Source organism: Temnothorax nylanderi, unplaced genomic scaffold (genome assembly GCF_030848795.1).
Source record: "Temnothorax nylanderi isolate EJ_2023f unplaced genomic scaffold, tnyl_v1.0 TNYL_tig0538_pilon, whole genome shotgun sequence".
Taxonomy (NCBI): Eukaryota; Metazoa; Arthropoda; class Insecta; order Hymenoptera; family Formicidae; genus Temnothorax; species Temnothorax nylanderi.
The window spans coordinates 1-19997 of record NW_027249600.1 but is presented as its reverse complement, the minus strand read 5'-3'; the positions used below and the strand labels follow the sequence as shown (position 1 = coordinate 19997).

At 37.4% G+C, this 19997-nt stretch overlaps 2 protein-coding genes and 1 long non-coding RNA gene across 3 annotated transcripts; 1 reads left to right on the top strand and 2 right to left on the bottom strand.

Annotated features, from left to right (window-relative positions):
* The first annotated feature begins 5378 nt into the window (after positions 1-5378).
* LOC139783772 (uncharacterized) lies at positions 5379-11940 on the top strand. The gene is made up of 8 exons (XM_071722933.1): positions 5379-6302; positions 6411-6589; positions 6828-7196; positions 7307-7692; positions 7818-7868; positions 8611-8676; positions 8742-8857; positions 8925-11940. The coding sequence occupies exons 3-8, from the start codon at positions 6845-6847 to the stop codon at positions 8941-8943; spliced, it is 990 nt and encodes a 329-aa protein (XP_071579034.1). The 5' UTR covers positions 5379-6302; positions 6411-6589; positions 6828-6844; the 3' UTR covers positions 8944-11940.
* LOC139783773 (uncharacterized) lies at positions 11934-12880 on the bottom strand. Its single transcript, XR_011721370.1, has 2 exons — positions 12480-12880; positions 11934-12390 (listed from the first exon to the last, which is right to left on the bottom strand). It is a non-coding gene; the product is annotated as an uncharacterized lncRNA (long non-coding RNA).
* Positions 12881-14733: 1853 nt separating this feature from the next.
* LOC139783771 (uncharacterized) lies at positions 14734-19938 on the bottom strand. Its single transcript, XM_071722932.1, has 3 exons — positions 19066-19938; positions 17698-17769; positions 14734-17452 (listed from the first exon to the last, which is right to left on the bottom strand). Exons 1-3 carry the CDS (start codon positions 19095-19097, stop codon positions 14818-14820), a joined length of 2739 nt encoding a protein of 912 aa, XP_071579033.1. The 5' UTR covers positions 19098-19938; the 3' UTR covers positions 14734-14817.
* Between the last annotated feature and the right edge of the window lie 59 nt (positions 19939-19997).

The window sequence follows — 19997 nt, the reverse complement described above, 5'->3', positions numbered from 1 at the left end:
ATCTACCATTGAGTTATAAGCAACACATTGGCATCGAAAACTCAAAAAACAATTTTTACTTCGGTCTTTTCTACCCCTATTTCATATATAATTCTTTTAAATTCGGTTGATTAGACTTAGCTTTATATGCGATCAAAGGTCCATATACAAAGTTTATGAAAACAAAGCTTCCTCTATGAGGAAGCAATATATATATATATATCTATATATATAAAGGAAGATGTCCCCTGACTGACTGACTGACTCATTCATTCACTCATCAACGCCCAGCCCAAACCCCTGAACCGATTTTTTACCAAAAGTATATGAAATAGGGGTAGAATTTTCCGGGGAGTGCCACTATGTGTATAGTTTTTTGTTACCAATTTTTTGGAAACCGGTTTTTCTAATTTTTGTAATTTCTCGGGAAATAATTGACCGAATCTTAAAGAATTATAGATCCAACAGGGGTAGAATTTTCCGGGGAGTGCTATAAAGTGTATAATTTTTCGTTACCGATCTTTTTGGAAACCGGTTTTTTTAATTTTTCCAATTTTTCGGGAAATAATTGATTGAATCTCAAGAATTATATATGAAGTAGGGGTAGAATTTCCCGGGGAGTGCTATAAAGTGTACAATTTTTTTTTGTTACCGATCTTTTTGGAAACCGGTTCCGAATGACCGAATCTCAAAGAATTGTACATAAAGTAGGGGTAGAATTTCCCGAGGAGTGCTATGAAGTATATAATTTTTCGTTACCGATCTTTTTGGAAACCGCGGTATCAGAAGTTTTTTGAATTTTTCGGGAAATAATTGATCGAATTTTAAAGAATTATATATAAAACAGGGGTAGAATTTCCCGAGGAGTGCTATAAACTGTATAGTTTTTCGTTACCGATCTTTTTGGAAACCGGTATCTTTTTGGAAATCGGTTACGAAAATTTTCAAATTTTTTAGGAAATAATTGAGTGAATCTCAAAGAATTGTATACGACGGAATTGAACTTCGATAAAAAAGTAATATTTATAACATTTTAGAGAGAGAGAGAGGGAGAGAGAGAGAGGGGAGAGAGAGAGAGAGTGAGAGAGAGGGAGAGGGAGAGGGAGAGAAAGAGGAAGAGAAAGAGGGAGAGAAAGAGGGAGAGAAAGAGGGAGAGGGAGACGGAGAGGGAGAGGGAGAGGGAGAGGGAGAGGGAGAGGGAGAGGGAGAGGGAGAGAAAGAGGGAGAGGAAAAGGGAGAGGGAGAGAGAGAGGGAGGAAGAGAGAGAGAGAGAGAGAGACTATTTGCGTGTCTTATTACACATGTCCTCCGAGGCGATGCCCGGGTAACCAGCTAGTATATTTATAAATATAAAAATTAAAATTTGTAAATATAAACGCAAATGTAACGTATAGCGCATCGTCAATTTGCCAACTCGAGACTCGGCACTCGGCGAGACACGAAACGCGATACCCGAAATGCGTGCATCGTGGCAACGTCGCATAGCCGTGCATAGCCGGCGCGTGCTAAGCAGCTACGTCACAGCTCAAGAGAGAAGGAGACAGCAGATTCTTATGTCTGCCCTTCTCTCCCCGCTCGAAGCTTGCCAGGGGGTGGAAACTCCCATTAAAAAAGTAAGAATAGTGTTTCAACGCCATCTGGGCTAATAGACCGGTTTCTTGACACTATAAAATGTAAACTCGCGGGGCGTCGGTAATGTGTTCTGAAGGTAAAGAGAGTATCAATAGAGGTGAATAGATGAGATTATTTGCATATTCGTATTGGAATAGTTAGAAATATTTATAATGTGATCTAATGTGAGAAAGGGTAAAAGTGGTGAAAAGTAGTGAACGCAGTAGTGAACGTAAAAGTAGAAAAACCGAGATTTTGAGCACTAGCAGCAACTGGCAGTGAACGTATAGCCTCTACCACATATGTGGTTATTTCTAATTTTCGTTACTTTTAATTTAATTTACATTTAAATTACTAATAACATTAAATACTGTTAACATTTGTTACAAGTAATTTTCACACTAAAGGTGCGATTTCACGATGACGCTCGACGCTGGATTCGAGCGTCAAATCTGGTCACGTGATAGATTTCAGCCAATCCAGTGGTTAGGTTATATTTCGCGTCCCTCTGAATCTATCACGTGACCAGATTTGACGCTCGAATCCAGCGTCGAGCGTCATCGTGAAATCGCACCTTAAGGCTGCAATCCACTTGACGTTCTAAAATTCTAAATGCTTCGACGTATTCCTCTTCTCCTTCCTTTCAATGAAGAAAGAAGGAGAAGAAGAACGCTTCAAAGCATTTGTAGCGTCAAGTGGACCGCAGCCTAAATGCAGTACTTGTTAGTCCATAAGACCATCTCTTACTTTTTCAATTCTTTGGTTGATACAACTACTGCGTTCACTACTTTAACCCTTTCTCACATTAGATCAGATTATAAATATTTCTGAATATTCCAATACGAATATGCAAATATATATAACCTCATCTATTCATCTCTATTGATACTAGAGGCTATACGTTCACTGCCAGTTGCTGCTAGTGCTCAAAATCTCGGTTTTTCTACTTTCACGTTCACTACTGCGTTCACTACTTTTCACCACTTTTACCCTTTCTCACATTAGATCACATTATAAATATTTCTAACTATTTCAATACGAATATGCAAATAATCTCATCTATTCACCTCTATTGATACTCTCTTTACCTTCAGAACACATTACCGACGCCCCGCGAGTTTACATATTATAGTGTCAAGAAACCGGTCTATTAGCCCAGATGGCGTTGAAACACTATTCTTACTTTTTTAATGGGAGTTTCCATCCCCTGAAGCTTGCCGAGTGCCGAGTCAGCCGACTGGCATATCCCCTCCATCTGAGTAGTTCGGACACGAACCATAGCACGGACACGAACCATGTGTGTACCGTTACCAAGCGTAACGACGTAGTTGACGTCCACTTTCTCAGACGGCGCGTCAGTATACGTCCTCTGCGGGTCTATTACGTATCTTTTCACGAGGTGAAAATGCGAAAAGTGAACAGATTTACTAGATTTCGACTAATGAAATCGTAGATACTCTAGTGAACTCTCTCACTTTTCGGATTTTCACCTCGTGAAAAGATACGTAATAGGCCCCCTGGAATGGGGGCCCGATTCTCTAAGGCCCGGTCTACAATGAATGTTGTAAGTCGTGAGTCGTAAGAATTGACCAATCACAGTCTATTATTCTTCTTGCGGTCGAAGAATAATTAACTGTGATTGGCCAATTCTTACGACTTACGACCTACAACATCCATTGTAGACCGGGCCTAACGACAAACGTATGCGTAAACTTTGCTCTAACAGAAAAGCTGCAAGCTTATTGGCTAAAAACTGTGCGATAGCCAATCAATTTGCAGCTTTTCTGTTAGAGCAGAGTTTGCCCATACGTTTCTCGTTATGGCTTCAGCACACAGGACGCGGAAACGCTTGCCGCGCGGCAAGAAGCGACGCGGTAGCGTCGCCAATAAACTTTTGGTTCTTACGGAAAAGCAACACGTTGATTGGCTACCGCGTCGCCTCTTGCCGCGCGGCAAGCGTTTCCGCGTCCTGTGTGCAGAAGCCATTAGAGAATCGGGCCCCGGAATGATCCCGGTGGCCGCTCTCAGGTTTCTCTTTGATAGGACTCTACTCTCCGGCCTCCGCTCATAGCTAATACTATAAGGCTGCGTTCCCACTATACGCGTCACGCGTCGCGTCGTCTGTCGTTAACCAATCAAAACATCTTATTTTATTACATTATTTGTGACGTGATGTTTAGATTGGTTAACGACAGACGACGCGACGCGCGACGCGTATAGTGGGAACGCAGCCTAAGGCTGAGTTTCCACTGAGCGCGTCACGCGTCGCGTCATCCGTCACGACCAATCAAAACATCGTATTTAGTAACAAACAATAAATACTGATAAATTTAATTTATCACAAAAAGTTAATAAATGCAGTAAATAATGCAATAAATAATTGTTTAAATAAATTTAAGAGTTTTTATATAAATTTAGCAAAGTAAATTCAATAAATGAAAAAAACAGAACAATTTTGAAAATCATTTTTATACTAAAAATGTGTTGACGCGATAGTCTGAGCATTATATTTACCAATATTAGTTAATTTGATGATTTATAGTTGAGGTTATGTATTCTCTAGATATATTCTCATTTCAGTATTAAATGATAATATAAAATCACATTCAATTTTAATGAAATTGGATTTATTAAGTACAATTCTTACACTTTTATTTTTTCTCTTGCTCACTTTATCAGTTATGACACAGTATGTACAGTTATACTGTGGTCATATGTCATAAATTGACATATACTATACACTATCTTTACTAAAATATACTCAAAGCGGAAATATCCCATTAATGGCGGACGACCAATCCGCATCCTGCAGCCTCGGTGTCCTATCCCTCATTAAAGGATCCCTAGCGTATCCTAGGCCGGTATTCATAATCAGATTTTATTTCAAAACCGTCTTAAGTAATATCTTAAGATGCTAATACGGCTCTGTGATTGGTTAATGACATCTTAAGATTGTACTTAAATATAAGAACCGACTATGAATACCGGCCCTAGAATCCCTATATAAAGCCTTGTGTACACGATACTAGAAATCGGTCCGAGTTTCGGTTTAAGCCAATGAAACTGCTGCTTTTCTGTAAGAGCTGCAAGTTGATTGGCTTAAACCGAAACTCGGACCGATTTCTAGTATCGTGTACACAAGGCTTAAGAGTCTGGCCATGGTTTTTACACCATGGCAGTATGGACGTGGCACTTGGCGGTTGGTAACGATCAATGATGGAATACGGATAATAGCAGGCTCATGTTCCAAAACTCACTCTGGGTAACTGAAATCTATAGTTTACGTCACGTACACTATAGCATTTTAGTTAACTGGAGTGAGTTTTGGAACACAGCCCAGAATAGCAGATCCGCCTTTGTTCACGCCCGATCGTTGTATCCCAAATTTTTAAATATTCTGCATCGAACGAGCGGAGTCTTATTTTCAAAACAACAATCTTGTATTTTCAACCGTCATCAGGTAAGCGCGTTAGATAACTTAATTGTTTGAACTAACCGGTTTGCACTTTTCGGCCGATTTCTTTATGCCCGTTCTAGACTCGAGGATGATCCTACTTGTGGCTCTAGTGTAGACGGGTAAAAATCTATAGTTTATGTATAGTTTATGTCACGTACACTATAGAAAGGAGGATGAGCCGAGAGTAGGATCATCCTCCAGTCTAGAACGGGCATTACTGCCTCTCGATTCGTAGCATCTGGGCTGCTCGCGGAGACGAAAGACGCTCGAACTCAGGGACGGTATTAACTGTAAATCATATAGAGCTTCGGTGCGTATTGCCCTGCGTGCTAATCACTGTTTTGTTGAATAGAATTATTAATATTATTATGATATAAATAAGTTAAGAGTGACAGTAGAATGGGAATGTATGCTATAATATGTACACACACATACGCGCGTGTGTGTGTGTGTGTGTGTGTGTGTGTGTGTGTGTGTGTGTGTGTGTGTGTGTGTGTGTGTGTGTGTGTGTGTGTGTGTCTACGTAAATACGTATGGGGCATCCCATGCCAAATCGACCGGGGTTTAACCCTTGACCTCTCGGATTTGGTCGGCGATTTTTTATGTTATTGTTTCAACTCTAAGATGCAGCTCAGAAGACGAGAAGCTCAGAATTTGTTTTAGATTTTTTTTTATAAAATTGATTTAGTTATAATTTTTTAAACTGACATATTGATGGCCATAATTTAAAAATCTGAAAAAATTTTCAAAAATCCTGTCAGATATCAAAATTTTTAAGCCTTGACCCAAAGTGAGCCGGCGTTCGCTTCTAATTTTTTCGAGCTTTTTTCGAGTTTTTTTCGAGTTTTTTTTTCGAACTGAGACGTTCGACATGTAAGTCAATTAAATATTTTTGTGCGAATTGTGCAAGATGATTTTTCGTATACCGAAGAAATGTTGGATTTCGTGCCATTACACAATAGAACAACTGGCATTGATATTTACAAAGCACTTGAAGGTACTCTAAAAAATTTAATTGTGATTTATCAAAATGTTCGTGCATATAGTAACAGATGGTGCGAAGTCTATGGTAGGATCCAAACTTGGATTGTCAGGACAATTAAAGCAAAGAAATTTTAAATTTCCTTTGCTTCATTGTATAATACACCAGGAAGCTTTATGCGGGAAAAATATGAAACTGTCAACCGTTATGCAGACAGTAACAACTAAGTAGTAGTAAATCCAATTAAAGGTGGCAATAAATTCCTGCTTCATCGTAAGTTTAAAAGTTTCCTAGAAGTATGTGGTGCGGCCTATAAAGATGTGCCTCTTTATTGTGAAGTCCGGTTAAGTGCCGAAAAAATTTTGCAAAAATTTTTTGCAGCAAGAAAAGAAATTTATCTTTTCATCCGAGAAATGGGCATCGCAAAACTGGACACGTTTCAATCATTTTTCAAAGATGTAGAGTCGCTTTGCGAAGTAGCTTTTATCACAGATCTGACCTGTCACCTAAATACTTTGAACTTGAAGCTCCAACGGACTAATCAAACAATATCTGAATTAGTGAGTCACGTTGATTCGTTCCGTGCACGATTAAAATTAATTTCAAATTATTTGGAAAGAAATAGTTTTGTCCTTTCTTTCTTGCAGCGTTCTTGTTGAAGAACATGGCACAAAGTGTGGTTTTAAAAAATATGCGTATTAATTAATTTATTAATTACACAATTTGATACACGATTTCGCGATTTTGAATTGTTAAAAAAAAAATAATATTACTCTAATATTACTCTTTTTTTTTTAGTAAGCCTCACATTCATCATGGAAGCACACGCGCGTGCTCCAGATCCTTTAACGAAAGATGGTGACATGGCCAGCAACTGGGAATGCTGGAAAGAAGATTTCATTATATTTATGAAAGTAACTGGATATGTCGATAAACCCAATGAAATCCGTGCGAATCTTTTAAAAAATCGGATTGGAAAAGTTGGTATCGAGGCAATACAAAATATATCTTTTGACAATATGCAAGATAAAGATGATATGGACATATTGATTAAAAAGCTCGAGGAATACTTTAATCCACCAAAAAACGAAGTGGTTGAACGGTATCAATTTTTTACAAGATCAAAGAAGCAAAATGAGTCTATTGAACAGTATATAAATATCTTCACCGAAAACCAGACTGTTTAGCCCCGGTCTCCCCTACGTCATATTTGTGATATATATTTTTCTTGTAAATTGTACACATATGTGCCATGTATTTAAGTTTTTGTTATTTATAGGAAAAAGCTAAAACTTGCAATTTTAATGATATGACAGAGAGTATTATACGAGACAAAATCATTCTTGACACTCACGACAAAATACTACGTAAAAAATTTTTTGAGGCAGATAATTTAGATTTGTTGAAGCTAGTAGCGATTTACAACGATTTTAACATTAATACTGAAAAGATGAAACAGGTTACTGCAGAAAATAGAGCAGAACCTACAAGTTCTCCACAAAAACCACCGGATAATGATGCGAAGAAAGTTTGTTGGAAATGTAACCATCAGCATCCACACGGAAAGTGTTCCGCTTGGGGGTCAAAGTGTACAAAGTGTGGTGATGTAAATCACTTCACTCAATGCTGCAAGAGTCCTAAAATTAAGATGAGTGCTAATAAGGTAATGAATTGTTATTTCAAGACAAAGTAATATATTGGTTAAAAATTTCTAAGCATCTGTCAATTTGATCGTTAAAATATATATTGTCATGTCTGTTTGTATCATGAATGTTTTTAATGTTGTAGGTGAATAAAAATTTACTAGATTCAGTGCAACAAACAAAATTTATCCCAAAGGTAAACAATTCAAAGAATAATTAACAAATTACTTACATTTTCTTCTATATGTGCATGCATAAGATGTATTGGGTGTGTTCCACCAACGCTCGTGGAATTATTTCATCCTTATTGTTTATTAAATGTTAAACAAGGACGAAATGATGCTCGCGAGCGTTGTGAGCGTTAAGTGGAACGCACCCATCGTGCAATATGATTGTATATGTGTGTAAAATACACATTTAAAATTTAAAAATATTGTATAATTAATCATGTAGTAAAGATAATTAAGGTAGTTTTTAATCAATGGTCGAAACATCCTGATTTTAATTCAATAAATATGGCCTGACCTCAGTGTTAATTGGAATCAGGTGCCATATTTTCAACAAGAAGAAGAATAAATGTGGCCAGTTGGGTCGATTAAAAACTACCTGCGTTAATTATTTACTGGCGAAGCAAAGTCATTGTTTTAGTAAAGATAATGCCCTATTTTTATAAAATATGATTTTATTTTATTTACATATAACGAAAATAAAACAAAGTATTTTTGACATGTATGTTTTGAGTATGTATATACACGAAAAATAAAAATTTAAGAAGAGAATAATGATTTATTTTAATATTAATAAAATTATTAAAAGTTATAACAGTTTTCAATATCTCAAAGCAAAAGGAAATAAGATGGAAATAAAAATCGTTACAAGTAAAAATATAGGTAAAATTTTTAAACATTTAATATCATAGAGATAATTTTATGTTGTAGAAAAATAATAAATGGAATAATGAAGCAGATTCCGCAGTTAAAACTACAGATTCAATGACTAAAATGGTATTTACTCCTCGTAAATCAACTGACTATGTGATAAGATTGATTATAGATAAGATATTTTCCAGATCAATCTTCCTGATATACCAACATCTAGCAATGCTGCAAATCCAGCTGTCGGGAATGACCCTGCTTCTGATTTTGTAATACTAAATACATCTAATACAAGTTCAAAAAACAGACGGTAATTGAAAACTTGATAATTAAAAACCGATGTCATATATAAAACTAATAACGACCATAACTTTTAGCAAAAAAAAGAACGTGTAGATGCTGCTCAAGTGCCGACCGATTTTTTGCTACATGTTACAAAACATGAAGCGGCGCATAATTAACTCACCAACATTCAGAAAGGAGCGAACAAAAATCAGATGAAGATGCTTGTGTATTGTCTTAAGGTAGTTGTATCGCAAAACCCATTTTCATAGGAATCTTTTAAAATTTGAACAGCATATTAATGCAAACACGCTCTACACACACGTGCAAGTAGAAAAAGCTTGACTATATCAAAGTTGAAATAATGGAAATCAAACTTAGCACTTTTTACATGTGTCGTAGGACGAAAACGACTTCCTATATTACCCCAGATAGCAATGCCTGATGATCAGATTTCATCACGTCATGATCTTCTGATATTGATCGAAATGTGATGTATGTCTTGTGATCATATTGTGATGATACACATCATGAGTACAAGTTAACATGTATATGAGGAAATATATGAGCTCAGATATTGACGTTACTTAGCCAACTCATGATAATCACATGCTGAATCTGGTGGAAATAATTTTACAACAATTACCGCGAACGCTAGTACCGCACGCTGCCGCGACGCGGCTATAACACGCGTCACTTTCTCGTAATCAAAAATCATCACGCGCTAGTATAAGAGGCGAGCTTGTGAGAAGCCTAATTACAATATTCTTTGCTGCAGATCAGCTTAAGTGATACCTCTGGTATCACATAGTGCAGAGGTCTGCGAAGCAATTTTTGATAAATTGTTGGATACGTCTTACTTATTTATTTACATGTTTTTAAATAATTTTATTAAGCATGAAATATTTAAAATTGTTATCATTTCTTGAGCTTTATATGCACACAATATGCAGTATTTCATTGAACATTTATGTGTTCATTATGTCACTATTTTGTAAACTTTTATAGATTTCATAACATGTCTGCATTCTGAGCAACATATGAGCCCGCATCTGTGTCTATTCTTGCTATCATGTTTTTAATAAACGTGAGTACAATATGTACTCAGAACGAACACATTTTGCTATCTGGGACGTTTGTAATTGTAGCGATCAAACCGAGCTGAGCGAGACAGTTAATCGATCGACAAACACGATCGAGCGCGTCGCGCTTTTGATCTCAACACTCGAGACCGCTGAATTCCGCGTGTTATTTTCGAGCCGGATCATTCGACGGTGCGAGTCAATCCGCAAGGTTCGTGCGTACACGATCATGTCGATATATATGCAGCGATTCGCAGCGACAGCGCAGAACGAACTTTGACTTCGTCACAGTAAGATTGCGATCATCCTTAGCAACATCGCGACCGAGTTCTCGAGCATATACGTATACAGGCAGAGTCCTGGCGCGAGCGAAAGACCGAACACTTGACCAGCAATTGATAAATCGTGTCCAATATATTCAAAATTCATGTCTCCGCTTCTCCTAAGGTGTTCGAAAATTCGACCATATATCCCCACTATATTCTAACTCCTGTTGGCTAAAAATCCAACAACATTTTGTGCTTCATCTCTGTTGCCTGGTTTTCCGTCTTCTTCATTCTAATACTCCTCCTTACCTTTGACGTCTCTTGCATCTGAACTGCGAGCTCCATACCTCTAACGCCCCAAATACTCGTTACCCCAACCTTCTTTCCTTTCCATCGCGTCACTCTGCCAAGTTTCGCGTTTCCTTCTCCTACTGTGCAGTCAAGTACTTCAACAACCTTCCCTCTACCATAAGATTCTTGTCCCCTTTGTCTTCTTTTCGTACAGCTGCATTCACCTTCATTTCATCAACTGTATTTCCTGCCAGAAATGCCCCTCAACCCGCGCATCACTAAAGGTGGGGCCAGACTATGCGCAATTCGTGGTTCGTGATTCGCGATTCGCTATTCGTATAAGATTCATCTTCTTCTTCTTCTAGTTATTGGCACAGCTATTTCCTTTTCGGTTCGCATCGGCCATTATTCAATTCGTCTGTGAAACTGCGTAGTATGGTAGAAACTGGTGCGATTAAATTGTTCTTCAAACTCGGGAATGTGTATATGTTTGTGCGTGCGTATAATTGTGTGTATGTCCGCGGTGTCGGGAACTCCGGTTGATGCCGTAGGTTAGTTAAGCCCAAGGAACTGCGCGGATCACTTCCCCCTGCGGCCGTATAAGATTCATGAATAGTGTGTATAGGCAGATTCGTCGAATTCGCATCAACTGTTTACCATTCGCGCCGTTTCGCCAGCGGAGCGGTTTTTTTGCGAGATCAAAGAGCGCGAATCGCCACGAATGATCAATTCGTGTTGATTCGTGCGGTGTTCACACTGTGCATGTCTATTCGTATGTATCTTTGTGGTTCACGCTGAAAAGTCGATAGACTCGATTTACTCGACTTGACATACTTCAAACACAATGGACGATATTAGTTGTGGTAAAATTCTAAATAAATAGCTCAAACTTCAGAAATTATCGCCTGATGCCAAGAATCTCAATGTTACTGCTAGTCTTTCTTTGCCCAGCGAGAAATGATCCATCGAATCGACTTCTATCGACGTCTATAGACGTCTAATTAGGCATCTATAGACGTACCGATTAGATGGGTCATTTCTCGCTGGGTGGTTGATACAGGTTTTCTTAAATGAGTGCTTTGTTTAGCAATTCGGGGTCCTATCAAATTGAGAAGAAATTCAAAATCTTCTACCGACATTCTACAAAAATTCTCGAATTTCCCACTCCTCTTCACATCATTAAGCAATACAGTTCCACTATGTCTAGAATAAAAAATGTTGTTAATGAAGTAATTTGGTCTTACCGTGATTGAGAAATTTCTTATTTCAAAACATGCAATACTGATTTTATTAACTATAACTTATTGAATGGTTTGATCCACCATCTCCGCTTTCTTCTTTTCATTTTCTTCTTTGCAATTAAAATATATATTGCACTTGCAATTGCAACGTTACTATCATCGCTATATATCGCTCATGATCGAAAAATTACGCAAAAATGTACTCTGGATAATAAAAGTAAATGTTCTTTCCTCGGTGTCTTCTTTTATTTGCATACAATGACTGCCGAATCATAAACAAATCGAAATCGCGAATAACAAATGATAAACCATGAATGCAAACAATACGAATCTATATGAATCTTCGGCGCCAGACTATGCGCTTCTTCTTCTTCTTCTTCTTTATTTAATTGGCTCCTGCCTCTATTCCGAGGACAATATGGCCAGCTTTTGCCACTGTTTGTATAGTCAACTGTGAGTAGCTTGTAACTGCTACTGGTAGCCGTGTAAATAGACTAAAGCTGAAATTTCACGCAAGCGAAGAAAAGCTAGCGTTTATCCCCACTCCACCTCACTGTAAAGCCAGCGAAGAACAGCTAACGCTATCGCCTCTATCTTTTTCATGGAGCGAAGAAAAGCTGGCGTATTACCCCTTCACGCAATGCAAAGTGGCATTGAAAAGCAGAGCTAACGCTACTTAACCTAGAAGAAGAAGAACTACGTATAATAAAAATGGAGTACTCCAATTATTATAGACAGTACATCGCGTACGTTGAATATTACAGACGTACAGTGGCAGCTACAGTTGCAGCAGAGGTTGTAAGGAGACGACGCATAGCCGCTATAGCTGCTATGTATTTAATGAAAAAAAAAGAAGATACGCGAAGAAAAGGTTTTGGGTAGCACCCATTTTCGAAAATCGTGATAAACATAGTTTTTTCTTTGCGTCGGTCCCGAAGTTAATATTGGAGGACATACGATTCCACAATTACTTTCGGATGACCGCAACTCAGTTGGAAGAATTGTTGGGCATGGTTGGACCAAGATGTCGTGTTTTCGGCGTTCGGCGTTGCTTCGCTAAAAGTTCAACACAGTTGAACTTTTAGCGAAGCAACGCCGTAAAGCCAACTTGACGAAAATTGATGGAGTGGGGGTAAAACGCTGGCTTTTCTTCGCTCCATGAAATTGCAGCTTTAGGTTCACGAGGCGGCGTTCATGTTTGGATAGGAGGGGGAGAAAGAGTGGGAAAGCCACTAGGCGAGTAGTGGGGGGCCAGCGGTCGGTCAGGCACGCGCGAGCGCGCGCATTATAAATTGATTTCTGCTGATCTACAAAAAGACATAATTAGTCGACAGATCCTGCGCGTGGGTTTTGCGAGAGTCGGAAAGATATCATTGCACTGCGGTCCCTCGCTCGAGTGAACCGCCCGTCTGAGATAAGTTGCTTTATCATATGTTAAGGGGCAGTTGAATATAATATGATTGATATCCTGAACCGGGTCGCCACAAGCGCATGAGCCATCATTTACTATGGGCCTGAGCAGAATAGCTGACTTATAATTTTAAGACAGTGTTTTATGCTTTAAATCTTTGTTTTTAGCAACGCACAATACTGTCTTATGTCTCAAGTCTTACAATGTTGACACTTTGTACACTCGTTTAAGACTTGAGACACAAGACAGTATTGTGCGTTGCTAAAAACAAAGATTTAAAGCATAAAACACTGTCTTGAAATTATAAGTCAGCTATTCTGCTCAGACACTATGTTTTTTCTGAAAAGACTGTGGTTCAGATTGTAGTGGTTTGCCCTGAGTCGCGAGATCGTGACCACAGCATCGCGTTTAAGGCCGGATTGGTAATACCAAGGTTTAGGCGTGTTGACATATAGGTTGACAAAAAAATGGTTGCCCTTGCACCGAGCTTTATTAAATAGGTAGTTGTGAAACTCTATAGCTAATTTTTCGCGTTGTTCAATAAAGAAATCTGAGTGGGGTATCTTAAAAAAAGGGTTAGCAATGCCAAAGCGAATGGCTTTTCTGGCAAGTTCATCCGCGATTTCGTTACCTGAGATGCCTTTGTGAGAGGGGATCCAAATGAAAAGGATTTCTTGCCGCGGTTTTGGGCTTCTAATATTTTGCTTTTTATGAGTGGAATTATGTAATTTGACCTACATGTGACAGGATTGGATAGAGCGTCGAGCACGCTTTTAGAGTCCGAAATAATGGAGAATTTAGGGCCGGGGAGGTCAAGGGTGAGCAACACCGCATTGTATATTGCCCAGGCTTCAGCTGTGAAGACCGAGGCCTGGGCAGGGAGTTTAAACATCAAATGGTTTTGGAGTTGCGGGGAGTAGCACGAGGCGCCAACCCAGCTGAATGAGTCGATCTTTGAGCCATCCGTATAAAAGACTGTGGAGTCTTGAATGATCGGGCCGAACGCTTGAAGGAATATGTTCTGAACCAGAGATTTGGGGGTTTTGTCCATGGTGTAATTGGTTTCGTGTCTCTCTCGGAAATCGTTTCTCTCTCTTGATTTCTGGCTTCGAAGAGCTCAAATTGTACCAACCTTAAAAAAGTTCCTAGAATCTGGGGATATGTATAATATAGGGTTGCCATATTGTCGTGAAGCGACCGGGACAAGGATGATGACGGAGAAGGGGAAGGGAGGCAAATAGACCGTATTATATGTCAAGATAATTTATTTATATTAATAAAGAACTTATTTTTGACGCAAATAAAAATATATTCTTTAAAATATATTATTTAGAATGTTTATATTCGTCAATAAGTAAAATTAACGAAAATAAAAAACAAAAAACAAATCGGTGCATGTCGTAAAATTAAATAAAATGAAATATAATTTAACAATTTAGCGGGTTGACCGGGACATTTAATGGCTTGACCGGGACAATTTGCTGCAACTCTGCAACGGTTGTCGACAACACGATTGCAAAATCAGAACATTTGGCTATCTGGGAGACTTTACAACTTTACAATTCAAAGTTTCATTGCTGCTACTGTATAGGAAACTTTTGTACTTTCAAAAATCCAAAATTTATTTTTTATATTCTTTTTTACAATTTTACATTGAATTATAAAAATTAATAGAACATTTAATTTCATTAAAATTATTATGTACAGAAATATAGTCGGTATATACATTTTTTACGAACATATAGTAGAGTGTTATGTACAATGATAATAGTGTTATTACAATAAAAATCATGTAGCTTTCGTAGCACCAACAAATTTTTCATTTTTTTGTCTTTTTTTCGCTGTTCCTTTTCGTCAAACAAGCGTTTACCAATTTCCTTAACTCTAATATAAGTTCGCGTTCTTACGAGGCACTGTAAAACTTTGTCAGGAATTTGTGAAGGATAGTGTTTGGTATTCTTTGCCATTTTTACAACTTTTTGGATGACAAACTCTTCTTTCGAAAAGTCATTTCCATGAAAGTCTAAAAAACATTTCTCTACTATTTTACTCGCAAGTAATAAAGTTTCAGACGGATATGTAAGGTAACCTTTAGAAACAGTTTTTACCCAACTTTGTTCGTCATTATCGTGTATATCCTTCGTTTTGTCGCCTAAAAACGAATAAATATTTTTAAAGCGATGAGCAACGTAACCTGCAACGTACTCCAGACCAGCTTCCTGAACAATGTCAGAAGCATTTTTGCAGCCAAGAATTGGCGTGGAGCTTTCAAAATAGCGTTTGATGAACCTTGTCAATTCTTCATCGTCGTCGATAGTGTCATTGCAAACATCTATATCCGATTCGTCATTTTTTTCGTTTTCCAGTGCATCTTCCAACAAGTCATCGGGTGAAATGTCAATAATGCTTCTAAATAATTCTTCGGTAAGAATTACTTGATCGTCCGATTGAGTGCAGTCAAGTTCATTACTGAATTCGTTATCCAAATCCACATTCGTCGATTCCGGAGCATGAAGTGTAATACCAGGACATGGAGTCGACGTAGCACGTGGATCGTTCGGTGTAACAGCTGCAAACGGTGAATCAGTTGTACGTGAAGAACATATTGACGAAGATAGGCAAACTGTGCTTTCATCTTCTTCGGTATTCTTATTCATGGTGAACACTGCATGGGAATGTTTCCCAAGAATGTACCACCGAAGACGGTATCGAAAGTCATAAGCCGATGGATTATCTTTGCCCGAACCCATCGCCCTAACATAAGAAAAGAAGTTTTCCAAAATATCTTGTTGGAGCCGCCGTGTCAATATATACTTGCAGTGTTCAGGGTATTTACTTTGCAAGTAATTAAATAACCTTTTAAGAGAAGCATTGCTGATGATTATGCCTTTTTGAAAAGGCATTAGCGATTTTCTCTTGCCCACTCGCATGTTCTCAATGTACATTGACATGAGTACCAACAATTGCATCTGATTCTCTAGGTCGATTCCAAAGCCATTAACTCCTGGATGTGCTCCATATTTTGCATACGAGTTGTGGACATCAAACCATTTATTCACTGTTGACACGAAGTATGAAAATTTTTCATATTCGGGAATGTCCAACAATCCTTGATTTCCGGCCCATTCAATTGCCTTCGCGGCCGTGTGGGACCAAATTCTGGCTGCAGGTCTGACAGCTTGTCTCGCGGAACCAACCACGTGTAATGTACGTTCAGTGATACGATGAGCTACTCGAAGATCACCAGAGTTGCCCAGTTTAATGATTGATTCAAAAACGTCGGCAGTGAATATATTTTTGCAATTTCCAAGTGACAAACCTTCATCGACAAACCAATTCCTAAGAAGTTTCAATAAATGAGGAACATCAGCGAAAACAAATATTTGTGCACCCTCAATCAACGGATGTTCAAAGAAGTAATTGTCAGGAGTTATTTTCAGTTCTCCCCATACTCCTTTATTGCCCAAATCGGAAACAGCAGCAACAACCTCATATCCAGCTTCTTGCAAATGCACCACGCATTCCATTAAGATATCTTTCGTCATTGGCTGGTCGAATTTGTAAAAAATAGGTTGTTTCCAATTGGCAAACAATCCACGGCACATAATAACCTGTACTTTACTGCATGGACCAATGAGTTTTTCCAGTTTCGTGTCGAAGAACGGTTCTTGTGATAAGCCCATTTCGTCGAAAGATAAAACTGTAATTTTTTCCATTGGTGACAGATCTTTACCCTTCTCTTTCATAACAGCGAAAACATCTGCTAAGAAGCCTTCACGGATGTCAAAAGTTTTAAGTGCCCATCGTCTTAAAGAGGAAAGTGATGGTAAAGGGAAGTTTAGCTTCAATCGAAGGTACCGATAAGCTTTCGGACTGATACTCCGTAATGAAATTGCTGCAGCATAGTCGTCAATAGACCAATGAATCCATTTCCGCTTTTCAATGATGCATCTTATCTGTCCTTCCGTGAAATACGTCCTCAATAGCTCTCGCATTTCATTTTCGCTGTCTTCCTTTATCTTCTTCTCATCTTCATGAGTTGCCTCCAATTTAGCTTGCAAGTCTTTAATAATTTTCTTCATGTCCTTTACTTCTGCTACAAGTTGTTCAATTTCTTTGTTTTTCTCCGACATTTGCAATTTCAACGCTTTCACTTCGTCATAAAACGATTCTTCCACTTGTACATAAGTACATCTTGATTTCAGGTGAAAATCATTTAGTTCTCGATAGTGTTGCAGTTCTGCTTTCAGTGACTTTATAGTCTCGTACGGGTCATCTCCTTCTGTCCGTGGCGTTATGTTGGCGAGGTCGATCCCATTTCCGTCCATGAATCTTTAATATCATAATTAACTCATTAGGAAATCAATCGATGTATAATATAGTTAGAATATATAATATAGATGTAATATATAATATATAATCAATCGATGTATAATATAGTTAGAATATATAATATAGATGTAATATATAATATCGATGTATAATATAGTTAAAAAGTAATTGAAAAGAAAGTTAATAAAATAGAAATATATTCAATAAAACATAATGAGTCTGTTACATAAAATGTAAATACGTACAACCGTCTTCGCTTTAACATTGGAACGTTATCTTCGCTCACATATTCCAGTAGTTCATCCCTTGATGTAGTCCTAAAATTATGAACATTTATTTATAAAAAAAAATAGAAGACATTAAGACTATAATATATCATAATTATCATAATTATCAATCACTCTTAAAGTAAAAATGCATACAACATAAAATGTCTGTTTTAATAACATCTACAACTTTAATTTGAAACATTTTTCGACATTTTCAATATTTTTTGAAAAATTCCATGAAATTGATCACGAATGTCAAGCGTATTTTGTACTTTTATTCACATTATGAAATCATGATTATGTACGCTAAAAATCATTAATAATTTATAATTATAATAATAATAATAATATTATTAATAATAATAATAATATTAATAATTAATTATTAATCATTAATATGTAGGGGAGACCGGGGCTAAGCCGACACTATTTTTTCAAAGGCAATTTTTAATATTTAATTAAAATTTTTAGGCAAATTCAATGGTACATATTTAAAGAGTGTTTCTTCAGGTACAAAATTGATTCAGGAAGTTTTGCTGTACGTCGCTTTGTTTTGCCGCCAGGAAAGGAAAAGTGACGCGAAGACAAATTTTCGAATTGAAAAATGCCGGGGCAAACTCGACACCCCGCCGGGGCAAACTCAACACTTTGTCTGATCGACACAATTTGATCTGGAACTTATTTTTTACTGTCTGAAAATGAAAATACATTGTTTATTGTGTATTTAAAAAGTACAAAAATTTGGAATAAAGTAGCTAGAACAATCATTTGAAATAATAAGAACAAAAATTGTTGAACTTTCAATTATCTTTATCTAAACTCATGTCTGAAAAACAATTAATGCAGGTAAACTCGCGATCGGACGTGCGCATACATTTGTCATGAGCCATACGGCTGCATGACAAGCATTGTTAGTTACTGGGAGCCGACGAAACGGCGTGGTGTTGACTTTGCCCCGGACGTCGTTTTTCACTTTTGTCACTTCAAAAACATGAAAATTTTGAAAATATGCAAAAACGATTATCGGATTCATATAGAGCATCAAATTTCCCATCAAAATCACTTACCGGTAGATTCGCAAGAGTAAAGCTCGATGAAAGAGTAGACATTTTCGAGAGATCAGAAAAATTACTTTTCACTATCAAAAACGCTTATGTCGCGTTAAAAATTACACTATAACTCAGAATGTTACCAAATTCCGTTGATAATACTGGCACATAAAGACGCATTTACAGTAGGAAAGGCAAGTTTCTACGATAGATTTAAATTGGCAAAAAGCCTAGTGTCAAGTTTGCCCCGTTGTCGGCTTAGCCCCGGTCTCCCCTACAGTAAAGTTAAAATTACCGTTTTCTTCTTCTCAAAATCGAATGCAACATCTTCGTCACTTCTTTCGTGTTTTTTCTACGTAAAACTCCCAGACGACCGCAGAAGACTTTCGATCTCTGAGATCTGTACAAATATACGTTTTCAGTAATTATAATTAAAAAATACAAGTACAGTTTGAATACCGGTGATACATTTTAGATCTACTTCCTTTATTCGACAAGTATTTCCTTTGGAAAAACTGAAATTTAATATTTAATCTATATATATATAAAGGAAGATGTCCTGACTCACTCATTCACTCATCAACGCCCAGCCCGAACCCCTGAATCGAATTTTTACCAAAAGTATATGAAATAGGGGTAGAATTTTCTGGGGAGTGCCACTATGTGTACAGTTTTTCGTTACCGATTTCCTGGAAACCGGTTTTTTTAATTTTTCTAATTTTTCGGGAAATAATTGGCCGAATCTCAAAGAATTATAGATCAAATTTCTACCAAAAGTATATGAAATAGGGGTAGAATTTTCCGGGGAATGCCACTATGTGTATAGTTTTTTGTTATCGGTTTTTTGGAAACCGGTTTTTCTAATTTTTTGGGAAATAATTGATCGAATTTTAAAGAACTGCATATAAAACAGGGGTAGAATTTCCCGGGGAGTGCTATAAATTGTACAGTTTTTCGTTACCGATCTTTTTGGAAGCCGGTACTGAAATTTTTTCAATTTTTCGGGAATTAATTGACCGAATCTTAAAGAATTGTATATGAAGTAGGGGTAGAATTTTCCGGGGAGCGCCATAAATTGTATGGAGTGCTATAAATTGTACAGTTTTTCGTTACCGATCTTTTTGGAAGCCGGTACTAAAATTTTTTCAATTTTTCGGGAATTAATTGACCGAATCTTAAAGAATTGTATATGAAGTAGGGTAGAATTTTCCGGGGAGCGCCATGTTT

What these genes read in the sequence shown, in the direction of transcription:
- LOC139783772 (XM_071722933.1), top strand. Translation starts at nt 6,845, where the DNA reads ATGGAAGCACACGCGCGTGCTCCAGATCCTTTAACGAAAGATGGTGAC. An exon ending in TTAAGATGAGTGCTAATAAG is followed by an intron (nt 7,693 to 7,817) that starts GTAATGAATTGT and finishes TTAATGTTGTAG; the next exon opens with GTGAATAAAAATTTACTAGA. An exon ending in AAACAAAATTTATCCCAAAG is followed by an intron (nt 7,869 to 8,610) that starts GTAAACAATTCA and finishes TTTATGTTGTAG; the next exon opens with AAAAATAATAAATGGAATAA.
- LOC139783771 (XM_071722932.1), bottom strand. Translation starts at nt 19,097, where the DNA reads ATGTTGCATTCGATTTTGAGAAGAAGAAAACG. An exon ending in ATTTTGAGAAGAAGAAAACG is followed by an intron (nt 17,770 to 19,065) that starts GTAATTTTAACT and finishes TCATAATTTTAG; the next exon opens with GACTACATCAAGGGATGAAC. An exon ending in ATGTTAAAGCGAAGACGGTT is followed by an intron (nt 17,453 to 17,697) that starts GTACGTATTTAC and finishes ATGATATTAAAG; the next exon opens with ATTCATGGACGGAAATGGGA.